The 22,819-nt window shown below is 38.1% G+C and overlaps 2 protein-coding genes across 2 annotated transcripts in view; both read left to right on the top strand.

Moving 5' to 3' along the window:
• Nucleotides 1–2,291: 2,291 nt before the first annotated feature.
• On the top strand, nucleotides 2,292–5,189 carry LOC110465718 (extensin-1-like). Its single transcript, XM_021521727.1, has 3 exons — nucleotides 2,292–2,300; nucleotides 3,376–3,790; nucleotides 4,000–5,189. The coding sequence occupies exons 1-3, from the start codon at nucleotides 2,292–2,294 to the stop codon at nucleotides 5,187–5,189; spliced, it is 1,614 nt and encodes a 537-aa protein (XP_021377402.1).
• A 13,898-nt stretch (nucleotides 5,190–19,087) lies between these two features.
• Nucleotides 19,088–22,819, top strand: part of LOC110465704 (tolloid-like protein 1) — a 304,885-nt gene continuing 301,153 nt past the window's right edge. The window contains exon 1 of the mRNA XM_021521705.1: nucleotides 19,088–19,429. The gene's annotated coding sequence lies outside the window, so the exon portion shown is untranslated. The remainder of the gene's footprint in view (nucleotides 19,430–22,819) is intronic.

Below are 22,819 nucleotides of genomic sequence, written 5' to 3'. Positions count from 1 at the left end.
GCAGTATTACATGGTCTGACTGTGGAGTGGTTTAGTTCTATCTTGGTCCTCGCAGTATTACATGGTTCTGACTGTGGATTGGTTTAGTTCTATCTTGGTCCTCGCAGTATTACAGGGTTCTGACTGTGGAGTGGTTTTAGTTCTATCTTGGTCCTCGCAGTATTACATGGTCTGACTGTGGAGTGGTTTAGTTCTATCTTTCTCCTCGCAGTATTACATGGTCTGACTGTGGAGTGGTTTAGTTCTATCTTGGTCCTCGCAGTATTACATGGTTCTGACTGGAGCGGTTTAGTTCTATCTTGCCCCTTGCAGTATTACATGGTCTGACTGTGGAGTGGTTTAGTTCTATCTTTCTCCTCGCAGTATTACATGGTTCTGGCTGTGGATTGGTTTAGTTCTATCTTGACCCTTGCAGTATTACATGGTTCCCGTCCGTGGAGTGGTTTTAGTTCTATCTTGGTCTTTCTATCTTGGTCCTCGCAGTATTACGTGGTTCTGACTGTGGAGTGGTTTAGTTCTATCTTGCCCCTTGCAGTATTACATGGTTCTGACTGTGGAGTGGTTTTAGTTCTATCTTGGTCCTCGCAGTATTACATGGTTCTGACTGGAGTGGTTTTGTTCTATCTTGGTCCTCGCAGTATTACATGGCTCAGACTGTGGAATGGTTTAGTTCCTGAAATATTTGATATTCAGAAACTGTTTGCCATGATATTTGCTATTGCTTGGTAGCAATTAGATATGCTGTTGGACCTTTCTCCATAGTAACTAATGGGTGTTGACATGCTGATGACTGCTCAACTTTTTCCTCAGACATGCAATCCTGGGTATATCACTGGCATGTCTAACAGTTGTTGTAAAGGCAAAATGTTCTACTGTCAGGCAAGCTGAAGTTCTTAGAACACCAGGCACATTATTACCAAATGGGAACACTTAATTACCTCCTATCTGTAACCTAATGTACATGGAGGGCCATGATAAACCAAGTCTGCAGGTTGCAATACTAGTTCGGTTGTGACGTTGTCATTGCAAAACACCGTTTTTTCTCTTAATGCATTTTTGTCAGAAAAAACTTGTCTGACATTAGAACTGGAAATAACCTTGATGATTGATACTTTGACCTTCTGTCTCAGTGTCTAGTTACTAACTCTGAGTTATATACAAGCCTCTGTAATATGTTTAGTGTGGCTAGTGCCGCTACCATGTTTATGTATCTTGGCTTGCTCCAATAGCTCATGATCAAAGTGCTGGTTGAAAAATGTTCAGTTTCTGACACTTATATAATTACTAATTACATCAGCCAGATTTTACTGATATTGCTTTAGTAGAGTAATATAGTAGTGACACCCAATGTTCACCCAAGTCTCAATCCAACAGTAGCAGACTCAATAAACAGTTAAATAGATAACAGAGCCAATCATGTTGAAAGGTGAACAGGTGTAACCTCTGTTATTACCAGGTAGCTCAATTGGTAGAGCGTCCACCTAGAGTTCATATGGTCCTGAGTTCGAAATCCTGGTCTGGCCATGCATTTCTTTTTCTCCTGTTACATTTGGTGCCAAACGAAATATACCCGTGGGAGCTAGTTAAGGGTCTCGCATGTCTTCGTTGTTGGAAGTTCCATTGAAGAAGGGAGGAATATAGCAGAACTGGACTGAGTCATTCATCTGTGACCAGGTAGCTCAATCGGTGGAGTAGGGTCAGAGGGTTCAGGGTTTGAATTACAGTCTTTCAGTGCATTTCTCATTTTCCTGTTACATGAAATCAGTTGTAATCATCAATCAACATTAATTAACCGTGATGTCAATGGCTTACACCTGTCAATAACCACTGGTATCACATATCTGTAACTATCACTACTAACTGTACATAACTATCACCTGTCTTTACATTTGTGTATAGCTACCTGCAGTACCACCTATACAACACCTCTATTACCACTAGTATCACATATCTGTAACTATCTCTACTACCTGTACATAACTATCACCTGTCTTTACACTTGTGTATAGCTACCAGTACCACCTATACAACACCTCTCTATAACCACTAGTATCACCTGTCTTTATTATACCTCTACTTTATTTACTCTATATAAAAGTTATTGGTTAAATCGAATATATCCCCACTTTTGCCTAACTGTGTTTTAGTCGTGTGTGTTAGTCTGCAAACTAAAACACACCTACACTTGGGTGTTTCCGTTGAGCCAATCAGGCGAAAGGTGGGCGGAGCTTGTTATCGAACTCGGAAGTGACGCGGGAGGTGGGCGGAGCTTGCTTCCGAATTCAGAAGCGATGCAGGAGGTGGGCGGAGCTTGCTACCGCACAAGGAAGCATTTGGCTCCATTGCCATCGGACATGAAGCTATACAATACAGCTTATATGGCTTACAAATATTTTCAAGTTAAAATCATCTGTCCAGTGTGTATCGGTATAATAAAACAGTTAAAGTATGGGGTTGAGGGATATAGCATGTTTCTGGTGTCCCTTGACCATGCCTATTTCCCTCGGCTTCGCCTTGGGAAATAGACCTGGTCTCGGGACACCAGAAACTTGCTATATCCCTCAACCCCATACTTTAAATGTATAATAACTACCAGTACCACCTATACAACACCTCTATTACCACTAGTATCACCTGTCTATAACTACCAGTACCACCTGTACAAAGCTATCACCTGTCTTTAGCTAATAACTCTCTATAAAAACCCATAACACTTGTCTATATTACCTGTCTATAACTATAAGTAGTCTATATCACCTGTCTATAACTACTTATATATACGTACCACCTGTCTATATCACCTGTCTATAACTACTTGTATATGCGTACCACCTGTCTATATCACCTGTCTATAACTACTAGTACCACTTGTCTATATCGCCTATCTTTAGCTAACAGCTCTCTATAACCACCAGTCTATATCATCTGTCTATATCACCTGTCTATAACTACCACTTGCCAATAACTTCCATCTATCTATAATTTCCGCATTTATGACTACCACCTGTTTAACTACCACCTGTCTACAGCTACCACCTGTTTATAGCTATCACCTGTCGATAAATACCAATTGTCAATAAATAAATTGGTGATATGTGTTTTCTTTAATTTCCCTATTGTTGGCCATAGATAAGCAAATGTTTGGTCCAGTTCCATATCTTAATAAGGATTATCTCCCTTACATAAGGAAGTTTACTAGTTTATTAAGTTATAATCCTGTACTTTTTTTGTGGTTTTTGTGACTACCAATTCCAACTGTCCGATACTCCGTCTACCAAACTGTCTGTTACTCAACCTACCCAACTGTCTGATACTCCACCTACCAAACTGTCTGATATTCCACCTATCAAACTGTTTGATACTCCACCTACCAAGCTGTGTGATACTCCACCTACCAAACTGTCTGATACTCCACCTACCAAACTGTCTGATACTCCACCTACCAAGCTGTCTGATACTCCACCTACCAAGCTGTCTGATACTCCACCTACCAAACTTTCTGATACTCCACCTACCAAGCTATCTGATACTGGACCTACCAAACTGTCTGATACTCCACCTACCAAGCTGTCTGATACTCCACCTACCAAACCGTCTGTTACCCCACCTACCCAACTGTCTGATACTCCACCTACCCAACTGTCTGATACTCCACCTACCAAGCTGTCGGATATTCCACCTACCAAGCTGTCTGATACTCCACCTACCAAACTGTGCGATACTCCACCTACCAAACTGTCTGATACTCCACCTACCAAGCTGTCTGATACTCCACCTATCCAACTGTCTGGTACTCCACCTACCAAGCTGTCTGATATTCCACCTACCAAACTGTCTGATACTCCACCTACCAAGCGGTCTGATACTCCACCTACCAAACTGTGCGATTTTCCACCTACCAAACTGTCTGATACTCCACCTCCCCAACTGTCTGATACTCCACCTACCAAACTGTCTGATATTCCACCTACCAAACTATCTGATACTCCACCTACCAAGCTATATCTGATACTCCACCTACCAAACTGTCTGATTCTCCACCTACCAAGCTGTCGGATACTCCACCTACCAAGCTGTCTGATACTCAACCTACCAAACTGTCTGATACTCCACCTACCCAACTGTCTGGTACTCCACCTACCAAGCTGTCTGATATTCCACCTACCAAACTGTCTGATGCTCCACCTACCAAACCGTTTGATACTCCACCTACCAAGCTGTCTGATACTCAACCTACCAAACTGTCCGATACTCCGTCTACCAAACTGTCCGATACTCCACCTACCAAACTGTCTGATACTCCATCTACCAAACTGTCTGATACTCCACCTACCAAGCGGTCTGATACTCCACCTACCAAACTGTGCGATTTTCCACCTACCAAACTGTCTGATACTCCACCTCCCCAACTGTCTGATACTCCACCTACAAAACTGTCTGATCCTCCCCCTACCAAACTGTCTGATACTCCCCCTACCAAACCGTCTGATACTCCACCTACCCAACTGTCTGATACTCCCCCTACCAAACTGTCTGATACTCCACCTACCAAGCGGTCTGATACTCCACCTACCAAACTGTGCGATTTTCCACCTACCAAACTGTCTGATACTCCACCTACCCAACTGTCTGTTTCTCCACCTACCAAGCTGTCTGATACTCCACCTACCCAGCTGTCTGATACTCCACCTACCCAACTGTCTGGTACTCCACCTACCAAGCTGTCTGATATTCCACCTACCAAACTGTCTGATATTCCACCTACCCAACTGTCTGATACTCCACCTACCAAGCTGTCTGATATTCCACCTACCAAACTGTCTGATATTCCACCTATCAAACTGTTTGATACTCCACCTACCAAGCTGTCTGATACTCCACCTATCAAACTGTCTGGTACTCCACCTACCAAGCTGTCTGATATTCCACCTACCAAACTGTCTGATACTCCACCTACCAAACTGTCTGATACTCCACCTACCAAGTTATCTGATACTCCACCTACCAAACTGTCTGTTACTCAACCTACCAAACTGTCTGTTACTCAACCTACCAAACTGTCTGATACTCCACCTACCAAGCTGTCGGATACTCCACCTACCAAGCTATCTGATACTCCACCTACCCAACTGTCTGATGCTACACATTTTAGCCGTTTGATTCTTTACTTACCAATCTGTTTCATGTAGGATAAATCAATCTTCACACGTCACTTTTTCTCTAATCCCTGCATTCCTGGTCCTGTGGATGATCAGAGATGAGCGTTGCATGTTAGTTTGACCTTGGATCTAAGTTTTGTCCATGACAATATACTTTTGTTTTGGGAATTACGTCTCTCCGTATTAGTGACAGGTGGTTTATGAACCCCACCGCGGTTGAGCAAGAAAAGTCAAAAACGTTAATTCTCAATAAATATCATAGGAATGTAGTCTCTTGGGAAGGCTTTGGGTTGTTGTTTAGCATAATCTTGAATTAGGACAATCAGATTGGTAAGAATTAATAAATACTGTTGTTGGCCGTTCTATTGATTCTGGTATAAAAAGACATAATAAGTTAGACCACTATAATTAGTGTTGGTGATGCTTTACCCACCCACAGGTGAATGATTTGACTAGTATTGTTTCACAAGCATTATATATTACAGGAAGTAACAGATATATGCACACTTTTAATTGTTTGAATTACTCAAACTCATCCGGCCATAAATTGTGTCTAGGAAATTATTTGAAATCCGAACAATTTTATTGCATTTCACTATTTTATTGGATATTTTTTCTTTTTCTAAAAAACGTAATTCTCCATCTTAAACAACAAAACCATAAAATGTAATAGATTTGTTCAGTGTCTTGTGTAGTATAGGTTAACAGCAGTTTTACATCACCGCGGCAGTTAAAGTGTCGGGGCTGATGTTGTTCCACTATAGGTTTACACTCCTGTTCCTGGATAGATTGAATTAGGGGGAGGGGGGAGATCAAAGCATGAAAATCATGAATTTCATTTCTGTGCATGTGTTATTATATCCATATCATTTCATTAGTCAATTCTATACAGACAAGGCATTAAAATGACAATAATTGTTTGTCTGAAAGTGGAAGTAAGATTACTGTGTTTGAGATTTTCAGTAACTACGTATTACATATGTGATACACAAGTGTTTGTACATTGCGTTGTATAATATTATTTTTTTAGATAAAACAAACACAAAAAAAATGTTCTATACAGACAGTAATCATTATAACGTAATTATGTATTTATGCAGTGTAAAAACAGTAAAAATCTCACCCACTGTCATACATTAGTGATATCCATCATGTATTTATAGTGTGCAATTCTTAACATGAGCCACGTGCACACAGCAAGCCATACTCTAGTATACAAAAGGCAAAGGACAACCAGTAATACCAGTAATACCAGTGTAATATGAAATTTAGTCTAAAAACGACATAAAATACAAACATGTATACGCTACACACTGACTTTAAAGGGACATCACGTGAAAAGGCGTTTTTTTTTTTAATGAATATATGTATTGTATGCACTTCCACTTATGTTACCTCGCTATCCCCATATTCATAGTCCGTTCCAAATGTCCAGTTTGACCACTTGAATTGTTCGGGAAAGCCCTGCTAAAAATAGCGCCGATAACGTCACCTGNCATAATACATGTTGTCATTATGCAATATCCAATAGTGAGTATATGACTGTTGAAGGAAGGAGGGGGCCGGCAAAATCTGCCACATGGCGTAGAAAAGTTTTGCACTGGGTCAAAGATATAATAATAATAATAATATACAACATTTGATATAGTGCCCTATCTAGCTAACATAAGCCACTCTAAAGCGCTTTACAGTACATAGATATACAATGTTATACAGTCAATACAANTGCAACTGCAATTTCTTACCGCACTAAGAAACCAAGTTATATGATTTCTAAGTCCGTATTCAAACTTATTGAACAGTNCTCCCTATGTGTGTATATATGCCTGCGTGTGTGCTGGAGTTGTATCGTGTTATGTTTGTAGTGGAACCGTGCTTCCAACGGTATCATTTATAGTGCCACCTCACTTGAATACTACAGCACAGATACCGCAACACCCACACCAGACCATTTTATACTCCATCTGGGTTGTTGGAGTTGTGTGGGCAGGAGAAAAACACTTTCTCTTATATTCCATGCGTACGGCGACTTCGGGGATCGAACCCCGTCCGCCTGCTTGGAAGGCCGGAGTGTTAACCACTCGACCAATCCGCCTACAAATATGACCCTCGTTAACATAAATCTTAATCGCCAACCCCCACCTGAAGCGTCATACACTGACATTCAGAATGTATTTTATCAATGTCACCCTGGTAAAATACTAACCGTTTCCTACTGTGTCGGCTAGAGAGAAAGACTAGCGGAGGCATTGAAAAAATAATGACCTGCTACAATACACTGCTAAAAGATAACTCATATTGGAATTTTTATTGGTTTTATTCCCCTTCTCTTAAAGAAAAAGTGACCCACATACCGTTTTTTTTTTAAATTGATATTTCTTCATATTTTAATCAACTGGAATTGGAAACTTTTGAAAAGCTGAAGGCAAGGAAATTGCATTTCCTGCATCTTGAGATTGAAATACCATACTGCACATTGCCAATTTATGCCCCTACACTGAAGAAAAGGATCTGTCAAAGTTATTTTATGTTCCTTCATTTTTAAAACCACTGAAGTTGGAAAATTTTGAAATATCAGTATCAGATCACAGATCCTTAGGATGCTAGCATTTAGTCAAACATAATTAAGTCATTGTTTGACCATTAGAAAAGTGGGGGATACACTAGGTATTCAATATCTACTTAGCCATTCCATTCAAGTAAACTTCCATGACACCAAAACAAAACAAAGACTTCAGGCAAAGGGTATTGGAGATATCCAAACCATGAAAAATGTATCTGGAATTTTTAATGACAAACAATATTAGTTTTCCCAAATATCTCAAATATGTGTTACAGTGTATCCTACTTCGTTGAACTGTCTTGATCAATGTTGTTCTGTTACTCATACATGCCATGTGATCTGTGAGACAGAAGTCTGCTACATTTGGTTCCTGTTCCACATGTGGTATACACGATAAAGCATAGAGGCCTTCACCCAGTTTTATAACAGAAACATTATTACATGAGCAATTCATTAGCTTCAAATTTCACAGGACACACTACTCATGTGATATTTGAATGAGGTGATCAGATTTGGAAGTATTGAGATGTGCTTCTTGATATTGTGGAAAAAAATATTTTGAAAATTTTAGTAATTGAATAAAGCTAACAATACTTGGGTCTTGCTGATGAATACTTCAAAAGCTTTGCAAGTTGTTAACTCAAAGTTAGTGAATGAAAACCTTTTGTCAATATTTCAGAAGGTACAATTGTAACCATCTTTTTTTTGGCACAGACTTTTTTAAAAATAAATATAGATATGTTGTTTAGATAATAAATTTGAATCTTTTTTATTTTAAATATTCTAAATAAAAAGTTTAGTTATGTTAAGATAACCATGCTTAAACAACTTGGATCTACTGATCTATATGGCTCACGTTTCTGCCACACGTGTCAAACATTTGGTCAACATTTACCTCATTTGAAAAAAAGAAATCTACAACTGCAAGCACTTAAATTGCCATCACTGTAAACTAAGTGCCCACCTGCTGTCCAATGTCAAGGTCATATATAATAACTTCCTGTAACTTGTGCTGCCCCCTCCTGATGGTGGCATCATCATAGTCGTGTCACTAGCATCACACTAATTCCTCCTGAAAGTACATCCCAGACATTGGTAGCATTGTTTTCTTACCTTATACCAAAAACTAGGAAGCTTTTGTGAAGAGACACAACTTCCTAAAAGCTTGTTAAGAGTAGTCAGACTTCTCATGTCATAGAACCATTTATGAAGTAGTTTCTTTTTCACCAATATGCCTTCCTGTCATATATATGATCTGTTCAATGTCTGGTTGTTTTTGTTGAGTTATATGTGAATGTCTTTTATTTGTTCTATTAAATATCTGACATATGTCCTGTACATCTGTCAAGCAGGTATGAGCTTTTTCAAATGATCCTTATACAGTTTGTGCAGTGTTGATTGTCATTTAGTAATCATTTACATAATGATCGAGTACATGACCTGTAGGTCATACAGCTATGCACATGAGTTATTTTGGGACAGACTTGTCAGAAATGATTGACTATTTCCTTTAAAAAAATCATTGAGAGAGCGGAGATGCCCGCTCCATCAAAAAAAGTTAAAAGTAGAAATTCAGTTGTTTCAGACTAGAAAAAGACCTAATCCTTTGCAGCTTTCGTTGTCAGCTTTCCTAAGTAATGAGATATATTAGTTCAGAACATGGCTGTATTCTTGAAAATTTGCAATAAACAGACCAATATTAAAATGCTAAACTGTATCATTGTCAAAATCATTCAGAAAACAAGGACATTGTTTTGTTATTGCTATTTACAGGGGCATGAGGTCAAATTCATACGAGTCAATGTATCATATTATTGATGTAACAATGCATCAACACACTGCAAAAATGCACATTGTTGTCCTTTTTTCTGTGTGTATGTGGAATGCTATACCAGACAGGAGGTGTTGTGTACAAATCCTGTGTTAGATACCAGATATAGATCACAAAAAACATATGGTTGTACATCAAGTAGAGCAGATAAACTTTAATTGAAAAAACCCTTCCTGAATTTAGTTGCAATTAAATATGTATGGTGTATCATTAATAATTCTGAAATGTTTTTGCTTTCATCTAGTTGTTTTTTCAAAGATTCTTTGGTGTTTGAGACCGGTTTAGTTTGTATCTTGATTTTACCGAAGTGCAGAACTCTTTTGATGTTGAAGTTATTTGAAGAGATGTTGAGTTTGTTTGAAAGTGTCTCCATACTGCTATCGATTTGCTTCTGTCTGTTGAAATCCAGGCGAGCTGTGAACCTTTCCAACTATATGATTGGCTTTTAAAAGGGTTATGAATTTTAATATCTCATAAATATATTTTCATATGCCTTTGGCCCCTTTTGATTGCTATTGGTATAGACCCGATCAAGAAAACTTTAGATTTACTACCACAATGTAGGGGTTGAAGCTTTCAAACCTGACATTGACAGGATTCAACATTATACAGTCTATGGTATTGACCAGACAAAAATATATGTATGAGGAAGAATGATGTCAAATCAAATTACTTGAAGCAAATCTGAGATAGATTCCAGCCAATCAAATTAGTTGTTACAAACTTGACAAGATCATTTCATCCTATCAGATTTGTTGATATCACTGTGTGTTCAAAATGGAAATATTTATCAGAAATTTGAGAAAGAGTTAAGCTGTTTGAATTTTCTGACACATGTAGGCACAAACAATATGACAGAGTATAAATGGCAGTGATGACGACAGCTGTGACCATGTATGGGTTGTCATAGATGGTACACCATATGGCTCTATTGTTGTTAGTTCATAGAGCTAGGACTAGTCCCCTCCTCACATATACATACATGCATGTGTACATTATAAAGGGCCAGAGGGTGGATTGCTTGTACATAATTGTATAGTGTAGTCAGGACTGTACATTCTACTATGTACTCCGGACTTATACAAGTGTGTACAATGTAGTCAGGACTGATGCATTTGTGTACAATGTAGTCAGGACTGATACATGTGTGTACAATGTAGTCAGGACTGATACATTTGTGTACAATGTAGTCAGGACTGATACATTTGTGTACAATATGTAGTTAGGACTTATACATATGTGTACAATGTAGTCAGGACTTATACATTTGTGTACAATGTAGTCAGGACTTATACATATGTGTACAATGTAGTCAGGACTTATACATATGTGTACAATGTAGTCAGGACTTATACATATGTGAACAATGTTGTCAGGACTTAATGTACAATGTAGTGATCATGAAGACTAACACACATTTGTACAATGTAGTCAGGACTTATACATATGTGTACAATGTAGTAAGGACTTCTACATGATTGTACAGCTTATTCAGGACTCAGGACCTACACATATGTGTACAATGTAGGCAGGACTTATACATTTGTGTACAATGTAGTCAGGACTGATACATTTGTGTACAATGTAGTCAGGACTTATACATTTGTGTCCAATGTAGTCAGGACTTATACATTTGTGTACAATATGTAGTTAGGACTTATACATATGTGAACAATGTAGTCAGGACTTAAACATATGTGTTCAATGTAGTAAGGACTTCTACATGCTTGTACAGCTTATTCAGGACTCAGGACCTATACATATGTGTACAATGTAGTAAGGACTTCTACATGCTTGTACAGCTTATTCAGGACTTATACATATGTGTACAATGTAGTCAGGACTTATACATATGTGTACAATGTAGTCAGGACTTCTACATATGTGTTCAATGTAGTCAGGACTTATACATTTGTGTACAATGTAGTCAGGACTTATGCATATGTGTTGAATGTAGTCAGGACTAATACATATGTGTACAATGTAGCCAGGACTTATACATATGGTTACAATGTAGTCAGGGCTTATGCATATGTGTTGAATGTAGTCAGGACTAATACATATGTGTACAAGGTAGTCAGGACTTCTACATATGTGTTCAATATAGTCAGGACTTATGCATATGTGTACAATGTAGCCAGGACTTATACATATGTGTACAATGTAGTCAGGACTTATACATATGTGTTCAATGTAGTCAGGACTGATACATATGTGTACAATGTAGTCAGGACTTATGCATATGTGTTCAATGTAGTCAGGACTTATACATATGTGTACAATGTAGTCAGGACTTATACATATATGAACAATGTTGTCAGGACTTAATGTACAATGTAGTGAAGACTAACACACATTTGTTCAATGTAGTCAGGACTTAAACATTTGTGTACAATGTAGTCAGGACTTATATATATGTGTTCAATATAGTCAGGACTTATACATATGTGAACAATGTAGTAAGGACTTCTACATGCTTGTACAGGTTATTCAGGACTTATACATATGTGTACAATGTAGTCAGAACTTAATGTACAATGTAGTGAATGAAGACTAAAACAAATTTGTACAATGTAGTCAGGACTTATATACATATACATAAAATGTAGTAAGGACTTCTACATGCTTGTACAGCATAGTCAGGACTTGTACATACGTGTACAATGTAGACAAGACTTTGGGACTAATGTAGTTGGGACTAAATGTAGAGTCAGTACTGCATAATATATGTATGTACAGTGAAGAGCCAACATGGTTCTATAGAGTAGCGCAGCAATTAACTACAGCTGCTGCAGCTTAGCACAACCCTCCAAACATCTCTTTCACTTTCAATCTCCAACTTTCCTTATCATCTGCCAAAAAACTGAAATTGTGTTAAATCCACCGTCCCCTGTTATCAATACGTAGTTGTGTCTGAAGTGTAAACAAACAATGGAAATCTTCACACTTTTATGATCAACCATTGCTAATTCCTATATCCTGTCCCTAGCTTCTGCTGTGTTTTGTCTATAGAAACTCCAGTGTTACAGAAAATTTATCAACCATGAGGAAGTCAAAGTCCATATATATCAGATCTCAAATCAGTAGGCATTTCTTTGATAAAAGCTGTCAGCACTATGTTTAAATCTTGTGATGTGCTATTAGACATTATCTATGCATTCTGTAAATGAAGCCATTTTAATGGTCCTTTTATTTTTGTCATTATAACATTGACTTCCTGTATTTTTTATTTGATAAATTTATACTGTGTAACATCGACTGTTCACTGTTTATTTATGCCTGTGTGTTTGTATAGATGCAATAGTCAATAAAACCACAATATACCTGGCTTATGGTCACATAATGTTTGGCCATGAAAGTATGTGTCAGTGATGCAGGGGCTTCAGTGGCCCAGCAGTTTTGGAGTCTGTCACTCTGTTGACAGTCACTATATCCCTCTAACACTGGGTTGCAGGTTTGAGGCCTATACAGTACATGGGGCAGTCACCAGGTATACTACACTGGTCAGTGGTTTTCCTCCAGGTCCTCTGGTTTTCATCCACCACCAAAACATGGCTCATCCTTAAATGACCATAAATGCTAGCAGGATGTAAAACACAAACACACCAAATCAAGGAAGTGCTTTGTAGATTTTAATACACAAAATAAAATGTCAATTGAAATGTATGCGATACAGTACTGTTTGAGATGAGCGGGATATTTAAGATACCAGATTAGTAATTATAAGGGTTGACTGTAGTGAATATAGCTCAGGCTCCAATTCAAGTACTCCTAAATATTATGCACTGATATAATTTTGTTTACATTAAATACACATATACACACCAAAAACATCGACTAGGACAGAATGTCAACAAGTCATATTGTTTGATCAATTTTTGTGTGGACTATGCAGAGAATCAGTTAGACCTCCTACAGCTAATATTGAATTTTTCAAAATGATTCTGATTGTACAGGGAGATAGGGAAATGAGTAAAGCTTTGAGATCATTGATACAGCAGTAGTTTACTGCTTAGTGAGAGGCAGTCTAATGGAGAAATTGTTTGTAAACATGCCAAATGAATTAACTTGACTTCATTGCTACTCAATGCTACCATGATAAACAGGGATGATTTGCCTTGTGCAAAAGATTTGTGTTGACTCGATCTACTTAACTCACAGACTTCACAATAAAGTTTAGATACACATACATGTACATACAACACTGTGTTTACATAGCGGAGGAATTGCTTACAAATAAGTCACTTTAGTGATTGACCTTGTGCAATGTCATAGGTTCATTACACACATTTTACTTCATGGCTTCTTTGAATAACACAATAGGTTTCTCCACCTGTCAAGTATTAAGAAATGTTAAGGCATCTTATCATAGAACTGAACAACATAACATGGTGCAAATGAATGCATAATATACTTACATACATAGAAGATTTAATCAAATGCGGTTCTGTTGATTTTACAGGTTGTCTTCTTTGAGTTTTGAATATGATGCTAAATTGGAACAAAATTGACCTCAATGGGACCTCTACAAAATAGGGATGATTGTAAATGACATAAGAAGCTGAGTTCCTAGACCGTTGATAAAAGGCTGGTAGTCCACTGATCCAGGTAAGGTCATTTATGTAAATTATCTATTGCAGATAATGAAACCATAAACAGCTGTCGATGATGTATGTTAGGATGAGTGTACTTAATCTGTTACAATCTTGGTCCAAAATATATGCGAACACTGGTAAATGATAAACGAGTATGGTCGACAACATACATTTTCATTAGATGCCAGACAGCTCCTATTACAGACTGTTTCGCAGAACTAATAATGTTTATCATCTGTCTTCAGTGATGGGGTTTCAACAATCTAAGTAAGAATGATTCAAAATGTCTTAAAAATAGGTTTTCAACACTTCAAGAAAGGTTTGTCCAAAGATCTTAGAAATAGGGTTTCAACACTCTAAGAAAGGTTTGTCCAAAGATCTTAGAAATAAGTTTTTAACACTCAAAGAAAGGTTTGTCCAAAGATCTTAGAAATAGGGTTTCAACACTCAAAGAAAGGTTTGCCCAAAGATCTTAGAAATAAGTTTTCAACACTCAAAGAAAGGTTTGTCCAAAGATCTTAGAAATAAGGTTTTAACACTCAAAGAAAGGTTTGTCCAAAGATCTTAGAAATAGGGTTTCAACACTCAAAGAAAGGTTTGCCCAAAGATCTTAGAAATAAGTTTTCAACACTCAAAGAAAGGTTTGTCCAAAGATCTTAGAAATAAGTTTTAACACTCAAAGAAAAGCCTGTACAAAGATCTTAGAAATGAGTTTTTAACACTCCGAGAAAGGCTTGTACAAAGATCTTAGAAATGAGTTTTTAACACTCCAAGAAAGGCTTGTTCAAAGATCTTAGAAATAAGTTGTTGATACTCCAAGAAAGGCTTGTCCAAAGATCTTAGGAACAGGTTTTTAACACTCCAAGAAAGGCTTGTCCAAAGATCTTAGGAACAGGTTTTTAACACTCCATTAAAAACTTTCGATTACGTCACCTATTGTGTTTACTAGTTCACCTATTCAACCGCTAGGCGTTGGATAAGTTGAGTGACTGTTGGATAAGTAGTGACCTATTCATACTATCCAACGGCTAGCGGTTGAATATCTAATGAATGGATCACCACTTATCCAACAGGTCACACAGGGTCATATCAAACGTACCCAGAATGCCCATCTGTTGAATAGGGTCTGTAGACACAAAAACAGATAAACAAAGAAAACGATTACAAATAAATATGAAAGATAGTAAATGTAATTTTAATTCCAACTTTAATACCTGGTGGTACACGATAGTCAGCCGTTGTAATATATACATGTATAAGGCACTTAGCCGAAGTTTCAAGTTTTCACAAACACATCCGCTTTACGTATTTCACAATATATATTCAAACAGGGATTTCCACCAACACATCCCCTTTACGAATTTTGATGCACAAATTGCTATTGCCACCGATACCTGTGCCCTCACTGTGACCAGACGTTTCCCATTTCGTGCCTTGTATAACAGAGCAGGCTACTTGCTCCTGTTCTGCACCGGTGCGTTTGTACGTGCTGACCGCATCCGAACGATGTCCGGTTTTTTCACATATCAGTTGTTCCAGAACCTCGGCTTCGTACAACCTCTCTATCGGATTCTGGTCGTTTACTAGTAAATGTCGATTGCGTAATAAAAACATCATCAGCTTAACTGAACATCTTGGCAGTAGTACACTTTTGTACTCGGAACACCTCAGCTCATATCAATACCATTTGGATCGCATTTGGATACCATCGGCATTTACTAATGCCTTGGGGTTATATGTGTTTGTGTCAGTAAGTGCATTTTACAGGTGTGGACAACACAGGTAAACAACTCCATTCACTGATCATCCAACTGTCCACCTATACCAGGTTTAGGGGTCCAATTGGGATATGAAAGTTTTCAAGTAGGATAAATCCCTCGCAAACGTTGGTTACGGTAAACCTTCGGTCAGTTCGAACAAAATTAAATAAATATTGATGAACCTGTTCGGATTATACAAAATTATGCTTCAGAAAATAAGCGTGAGTTCGAACTATCGGCAAAAATTTCGGCAAAGTGCAAATCAAGTCACAATCATATACCCAACATATTTTCTTCACCGGAGTATACCTCTATATATCCAATGTAAGGTCGATACGTAACAACGACGGCCTGGCATCTTAATTTATAAATGGGTAAAATGATAGTATATTATTTAATTCAATGCTAATTGATCATTAAACTTTCTTCATTTCGTGATAATTATGATCGTTGTTGCGAAGCAGAGGCCCTTGTGTAGGCCCCGAAACAGTACACGTTTCATTTGTGACACAAAAGTTAAGACTACCTATATATAGCTATAGCTTGTATCAGAGACCTAAATATTGAGTCTCTGCGTGGTTAGGTTTTATTTGAATCAGAAACTATTGTATATGTTATTTCGTAATGAATGGTCCGTTTAATAAATTGAAAACATAGTCTACATAACCTGTTGCGTTTACAAAGCGCTACTGTACAGTAAATATAGGTCTATATGTTAGTAAAATTAGGTCAGAACATCAACATGTCTGCTTTAAATTATAAGTGATATAGTCCTAATAAACTTATTTGACACCTTCAAAATTACCCATCGCTAATTGGGACACCTGTGGATTGTTTGGGCTTTGACATGAATGCTAATCACGTCACTCACCATGGCTGGGCGGCCGATTCCTACCGCGACATCGTGTCCTGCCCTACCTGGTGTGAGGGCACACGTTTACAGGTAATACCTTGATTGGCAATAATTAAGGGATGTCTGGTCGCAATAAAATAATCAAAATGCTTAGTTAACACTGTATTTGACAACACACAGGTGATTTCTTAGCGTACAGCCGTACAGCGTGACATCAGTTTGTACTGATCGCATGTTATTTATACATTGTCGGGGCCTAAGTTGAAATAGGCTGTCTCGTGCACGATGTATTTTTCAAACAATGTAAAAAATGAATCAACGCTAAAATCTGTGACATATATTTATGGTTTGTCTGTCACAGCTGTACTGCAATGCTCACACATACAATGTACAACCCATTACCCTAAACGTGTCTGTTGATCAAAGTATTGGCATTTTTCCGGGGCCGATCGCCGCGAGCTTTCAATGGAGTTTGCCGAAAAAAATTCTTACTTTACGTTTTCATTTGACAAGTTCAGACTATCCGAAATAGGGTCAATCAGAGTTTGAACTATCACTAGCTAGAAAATTATTGTTTTTATTGAAAAAAATACGTGTTCGAACTATCCGCCAATTCGAACTGACCGGAGGTTTACCGTAAGTGATTTGGAAGCACCCTGTGCTTCCAAATCACTTAACCAACGTTTGCTCGAGATTTATCCTATACAGAAAGGCTTGTCCAAAGATCTTAGAAAAAGGTTTCCAACGACTCCAGTCTAGTTCAAAAGTCATACAACTATGTTTTCAATAATTCTTGAAGGACTGTTAATCAACTGAATTATATACCTCATTGTTTATGGTAACAGGTCCTTGCTAAAGTGATTTATCAGGGGACCAGATATAGAAAAGGCAGGAGTGTAAACTGGTCATTAAACGGTATCTCTGTCTCCCTGTATAGACTGGTCAGTGTAATGTATCTCTGTCTCCCTGTATGGACTGGTCAGTGTAATGTATCTCTGTCACCCTGTATAGACTGGTCATTAAACGGTATCTCTGTCTCCCTGTATAGACTGGTCAGTGTAAGGCATCTCTGTCACCCTGTATAGACTGGTCAGTGTAAGGTTTCTCTGTCACCATGTTTAGACTGGTCCGTGTAATGTATCTCTGTCACTCTGTATATACTTGTCATTAAACGGTATCTCTGTCGCCCTGTATAGACTGGTCCGTGTAATGTATCTCTGTCACCCGGTATAGACTGGTCATTAAACGGTATCCCTGTCTCCCTGTATAGACTGGTCAGTGTAAGGTTTCTCTTTCACAATGTTTAGACTGGTAAGTGTAAAGTATTGCTGTCTAGCTCCCTGTATAGACTGGTCAGTGTAAGGTTTCTCTGTCTCTCTGTATAGACTGGTCAGTGTAAGGTTTCTCTGTCTCTCTGTATAGACTGGTCAGTGTAAGGAATCTCTGTCTCTCTGTATAGACTGGTCAGTGTAAGGTTTCTCTGTCCCCATGTTTAGACTGGTAAGTGTAAAGTATCGCTGTCTATCTCCCTGTATAGACTGGTCAGTGTAAGGTTTCTCTGTCACCCTGTTTAGGCTGGTCAGTGTAAGGTTTCTCTGTCACCCTGTTTTGACTGGTCAGTGTAAGGTTTCTCTGTCACAATGTTTAGACTGGTAAGTGTAAAGTATCGCTGTCTAGCTCCCTGTATAGACTGGTCAGTGTAAGGTATCTCTGTCTCTCTGTATAGACTGGTCAGTGTAAGGTTTCTCTGTCACAATGTTTAGACTGGTAAGTGTAAAGTATCGCTGTCTAGCTCCCTGTATAGACTGGTCAGTGTAAGGTATCTCTGTCTCTCTGTATAGACTGGTCAGTGTAAGTTATCTCTGTCACCCTGTATAGACTGGTCAGTGTAAGGTATCTCTGTCTATTTGTATTGACTGGTCAGTGTAAGGAATCTCTGTCCTATATGTGTAAGGTTTGAAGCTGAACTATGTTTTTGGACTGTCCAGACAGGTCGTTTATAGAACATCTAATAAGGTCTGGGCAGGACCTCACTGAAAAGATTGTCACTTTATTGCTCATCATCACAGACTTGGTTGTTACAGACACATGTTGATGTCATGCTATTGGGTGTATTTATGGTGGTGGGGTTGTGACTTTTGACTAGATTGTCAGTGTGGATTTCCCCTAAGTATTTAAATCTTTCTCCAGTGCTATGTAGAGACCAATCTCAGGCAAACCACAAGGGATTAGCTGATTATTTAATAGTAAGGCATATCAATATATTGATCAGTTAAGAGTAGTGATACAGCCCCCAGTCCCGACAGCAGTGTGTGTCTGCCCCGGCTCGCATGCAGATGCCTTTTTCTTGCTGTGTCAATCACCAACAGTAGGTTGTCACATAGTGCTGTGTAGAGGGCTAGGAGGCGGAAGCCCAGTCTACAGACCAGGCTATACATCACACCAAAGCACATGCATTTCACGCGCATGCCGTGAGGTTAATGCTGTGTGGTGAGAACACGAGAGACCTTGGTGCTTGCGATACCTTGAGGAAGTCGCAACATTAATACAAAGTGTTTATTACTACCTGTTTACATACACATGCATTTCTTCAAAATATCGCCAACGGAAATGTAAGGAGATGTACGTAATACAATTTGAGACGTTACATTTTCTGGATGGATGAAAGGTAGGTGCTTGTTTTCTTTGCTTTTGCTATAAAATAAAAGTATTGGTGTTGCAGTAAGTTTCTTCATCTCTATTATCTGTGTCTGTATGCTGGCCTTTCCCCTCTACATTCCTGGCTCCTCCACCGCTATAGATAAGGTAGTGCCACAGAGATGGTGAAATAGCTACTGTACACAATTGTGGCAGGTTGGCCAGTGTGCTTACTATAGTTGTGATGTGCTGTACAAAATATGTGGTGAAAACAGTAGCACAGATCATCCTATTTACGGGGAGGAAACGATTCTGTCTTTATTGAATTGCGTGTGTAATAGCACAGAGGAGGATAATCCGCTCTCATGCCGTACATTTGCGAGCGATCCTCTTCCAGGCATCGCTCTTTAACAGGACATAATTATCAGTTACATAGCTACACTTTTTTCACCCTTCTTCAAGACAATTTACAAATGTCTGAGTTTTCTAGCATTTGCAATCAGGTTAATTGCTAAACCAGTTCCCAGCTCCATCCTGTAAAGATTCAATGTGTTTTTGGGCGATGAGAGTTAAAAGGTTTCCAGTATGTAGACTGGTAGAGTCATGGCTCACGTGGGATGTTTTGATGTGTAACTATTTTTGAATACATTACATAATCTCATAATTCCTCGCTGTTACATTAATGGTGCTTTAGTTTCTGTTAACTCTTTATCAACTGTATCATGTTTTCAGTAGATAAATACTTTGCATATCTCATTGGCCATCAGCATACGTGATCAAGTCTGCACTAATTGATCTTTTGTCATTTCTTAATTTATTTATTGCTAATAAATCATATATGCTAAACAAAAAATAATGTTAACTTTTAATTTTCATAGAAAATTTTCATACATGTAGTCTTGATAAAGTTTTTTTTAAATAATCAAATTGAAGGAAATGAGTCGACATATAATTTGACATAGTGAAACCCTTCAAACTTGCAGACAGTCACTTCAAATATCGAAAACATTCCAGTATCTCAGCATAAACTCAAACCCATCATTTCACTGATCGATGGACTACAAGCTTAAGAGTATAACATAGCTAGGGAACAAGAATGAGATGATTGCTGATATTGTGAGGGAAAAGGTCTGCAGACTGTATGTAAACTATTTAGAGGAAGGAGAATTGTTTTTGACAGCTCAAGTGTTTCAACGCTTGTCTGTTGCCCACTAGCCTCAATAGTCCCGATACTGTAACACTATTATCTCAGGCTCTGTACCATGTGGAATAGAAATGGCAAACGCTTTTCTCCCTTGCCATGTGTAATATAGATTTTTCAGTACTTTTCATTCAAATTTAATTAAATGCTTTGAGGTTTTCCCTGAAGTGTCTTTTTAGTATTTTGTCAGGCTGTAGTAGCTGCTATGAAGATTGAGATATGCCTTTATCATTTATTTTGAAGTTGAACTCTGACCTACATCATTTTTAGGTTGACATTCAACCATAAAAAAACCTCGCTATTGACCGTACAGCATTTTGTATAAGATAAAGATGAAAAGCAGTCTTTCCATGTTTAGGTTACAGAAAACAACATCTGTAAGACAGCTTATATCTCTTGCTCCATGTGGTAATGATTTGTGTTTATTGAGAACTGTTGTAATATTAACAAGTGTACGGGATACAAAACTTAATGATTTCATGCACTGGGATTGAATGTCATATAAGCTTCAACAATGGTAGTGAATCAAATAAAAACAAAACAATTATCATAATTATTAGCTTAGCTATTATGACAACTAATTTACCAAACAACCAGCATTGTTCATAGCATCAGACAGGTTTAGATGATTCATCATTGAGCTAAGATTGGGTAGACCACATCACCTGAGGACTGGGTAGACGCATCACCTTAGGACAGGGTAAACACATTACCTGAGGACTGAGTAGACACATCATCACCTTAGGACAGGGTTAACACATCATATGAGGACTGGGTAGACACAGCTGTGGGCACACCACCTGAGCTGTCCTATCAACACATGTACAGTGCCTGATGACTGGGTAGACACCCCCCTCAAAGCTGTGGGCACACCACCTGAGTTGTCCTATCAACACATGTACAGTGCCTGACGACTGGGTAGACACAGCTGTGGGCACACCACCTGAGCTGTCCTATCAACACATGTACAGTGTCTGATGACTGGGTAGACACCCCCCTCAAAGCTGTGGGCTCATCACCTGAGCTGTGTACATTGTAGGTTATTAGACACATTACCTGTGAGTATGATCCTGATTGGTTTCTCTGACCTTTCTCTGCCACATGATTCCACTCCCTGGATTCTGGTTTTGCGACCCACTGTCTGGCTTGTGTAATCTCTATTGGTCTCTGTGGGCTGTAACCAGGACAAATTGAACCATTAATAGGCATCACTTTCAGAAGTGTCCACTATAGTAGGTTCTAAGTATTGTATGACGATGGTCATACATCCAAAATTTGGTGACATCTTGGGTTTTAGTATCATGGTTAAAAATGTGTGAAGCTTTTAAGGGTTGTACTGGATATAGGCATAAACAGCAAGGTGGCTTCATTCCTGACATATACAGGCCATTTATAACTTTGTTAAATTTAAAGGTTTCTTGTTAGTTTCTTAGGTCTTGTTTGACTTTGATAAATATTTTCTTTTTCAAATATTACATATCCGCTTATTTAAGACATCTGTGCTCAATACAGAAATTGCTGCTCAATGTTAAAGCTTACATATCTGATTATTTTAGACATCTGTGCTCAATACAGACATCCCTGATGAATATTAGAACTTACATATCTGCTCATTTTAGACATTTGTGCTCAAAATAGACATCCCTGATCAATATTAGAACTTACATATCTGCTCATTTTAGACATTTGTGCTCAATACAGAAATTGCTGCTCAATGTTAAAGCTTACATATCTGATTATTTTAGAAATCTGTGTTCAATACAGACATCCCTGCTCAATGTTAGAACTTACATATCTAATCATTTTAGACATTTGTGCTCAATACAGAAATTGCTGCTCAATGTTAAAGCTTACATATCTGATTATTTTAGAAATCTGTGTTCAATACAGACATCCCTGCTCAATGTTAGAACTTACATATCTAATCATTTTAGACATTTGTGCTCAATACAGACATCCCTGATCAATATTAGAACTTATATATCTGCTCATTTTAGACATTTGTGCTCAATACAGACATCCCTGATCAATATTAGAACTTACATATCTGCTCATTTTAGACATTTGTGCTCAATACAGACTTCCCTGCTCAATGTTAAAGCTTACATATCTGCTCATTTGAGACATTTATGCTCAATACAGACATCCCTGATCAATATTAGAACTTACATATCTGCTCATTTTAGACATTTGTGCTCAAAACAGACATCCCTGATCAAT

Source organism: Mizuhopecten yessoensis, unplaced genomic scaffold, assembly GCF_002113885.1.
Source record: "Mizuhopecten yessoensis strain PY_sf001 unplaced genomic scaffold, ASM211388v2 scaffold11099, whole genome shotgun sequence".
NCBI lineage: Eukaryota > Metazoa > Mollusca > Bivalvia > Pectinida > Pectinidae > Mizuhopecten > Mizuhopecten yessoensis.
The sequence above is the reverse complement of the archived record's forward strand: the minus strand, read 5'-3'. Positions and strand labels throughout refer to the sequence as shown.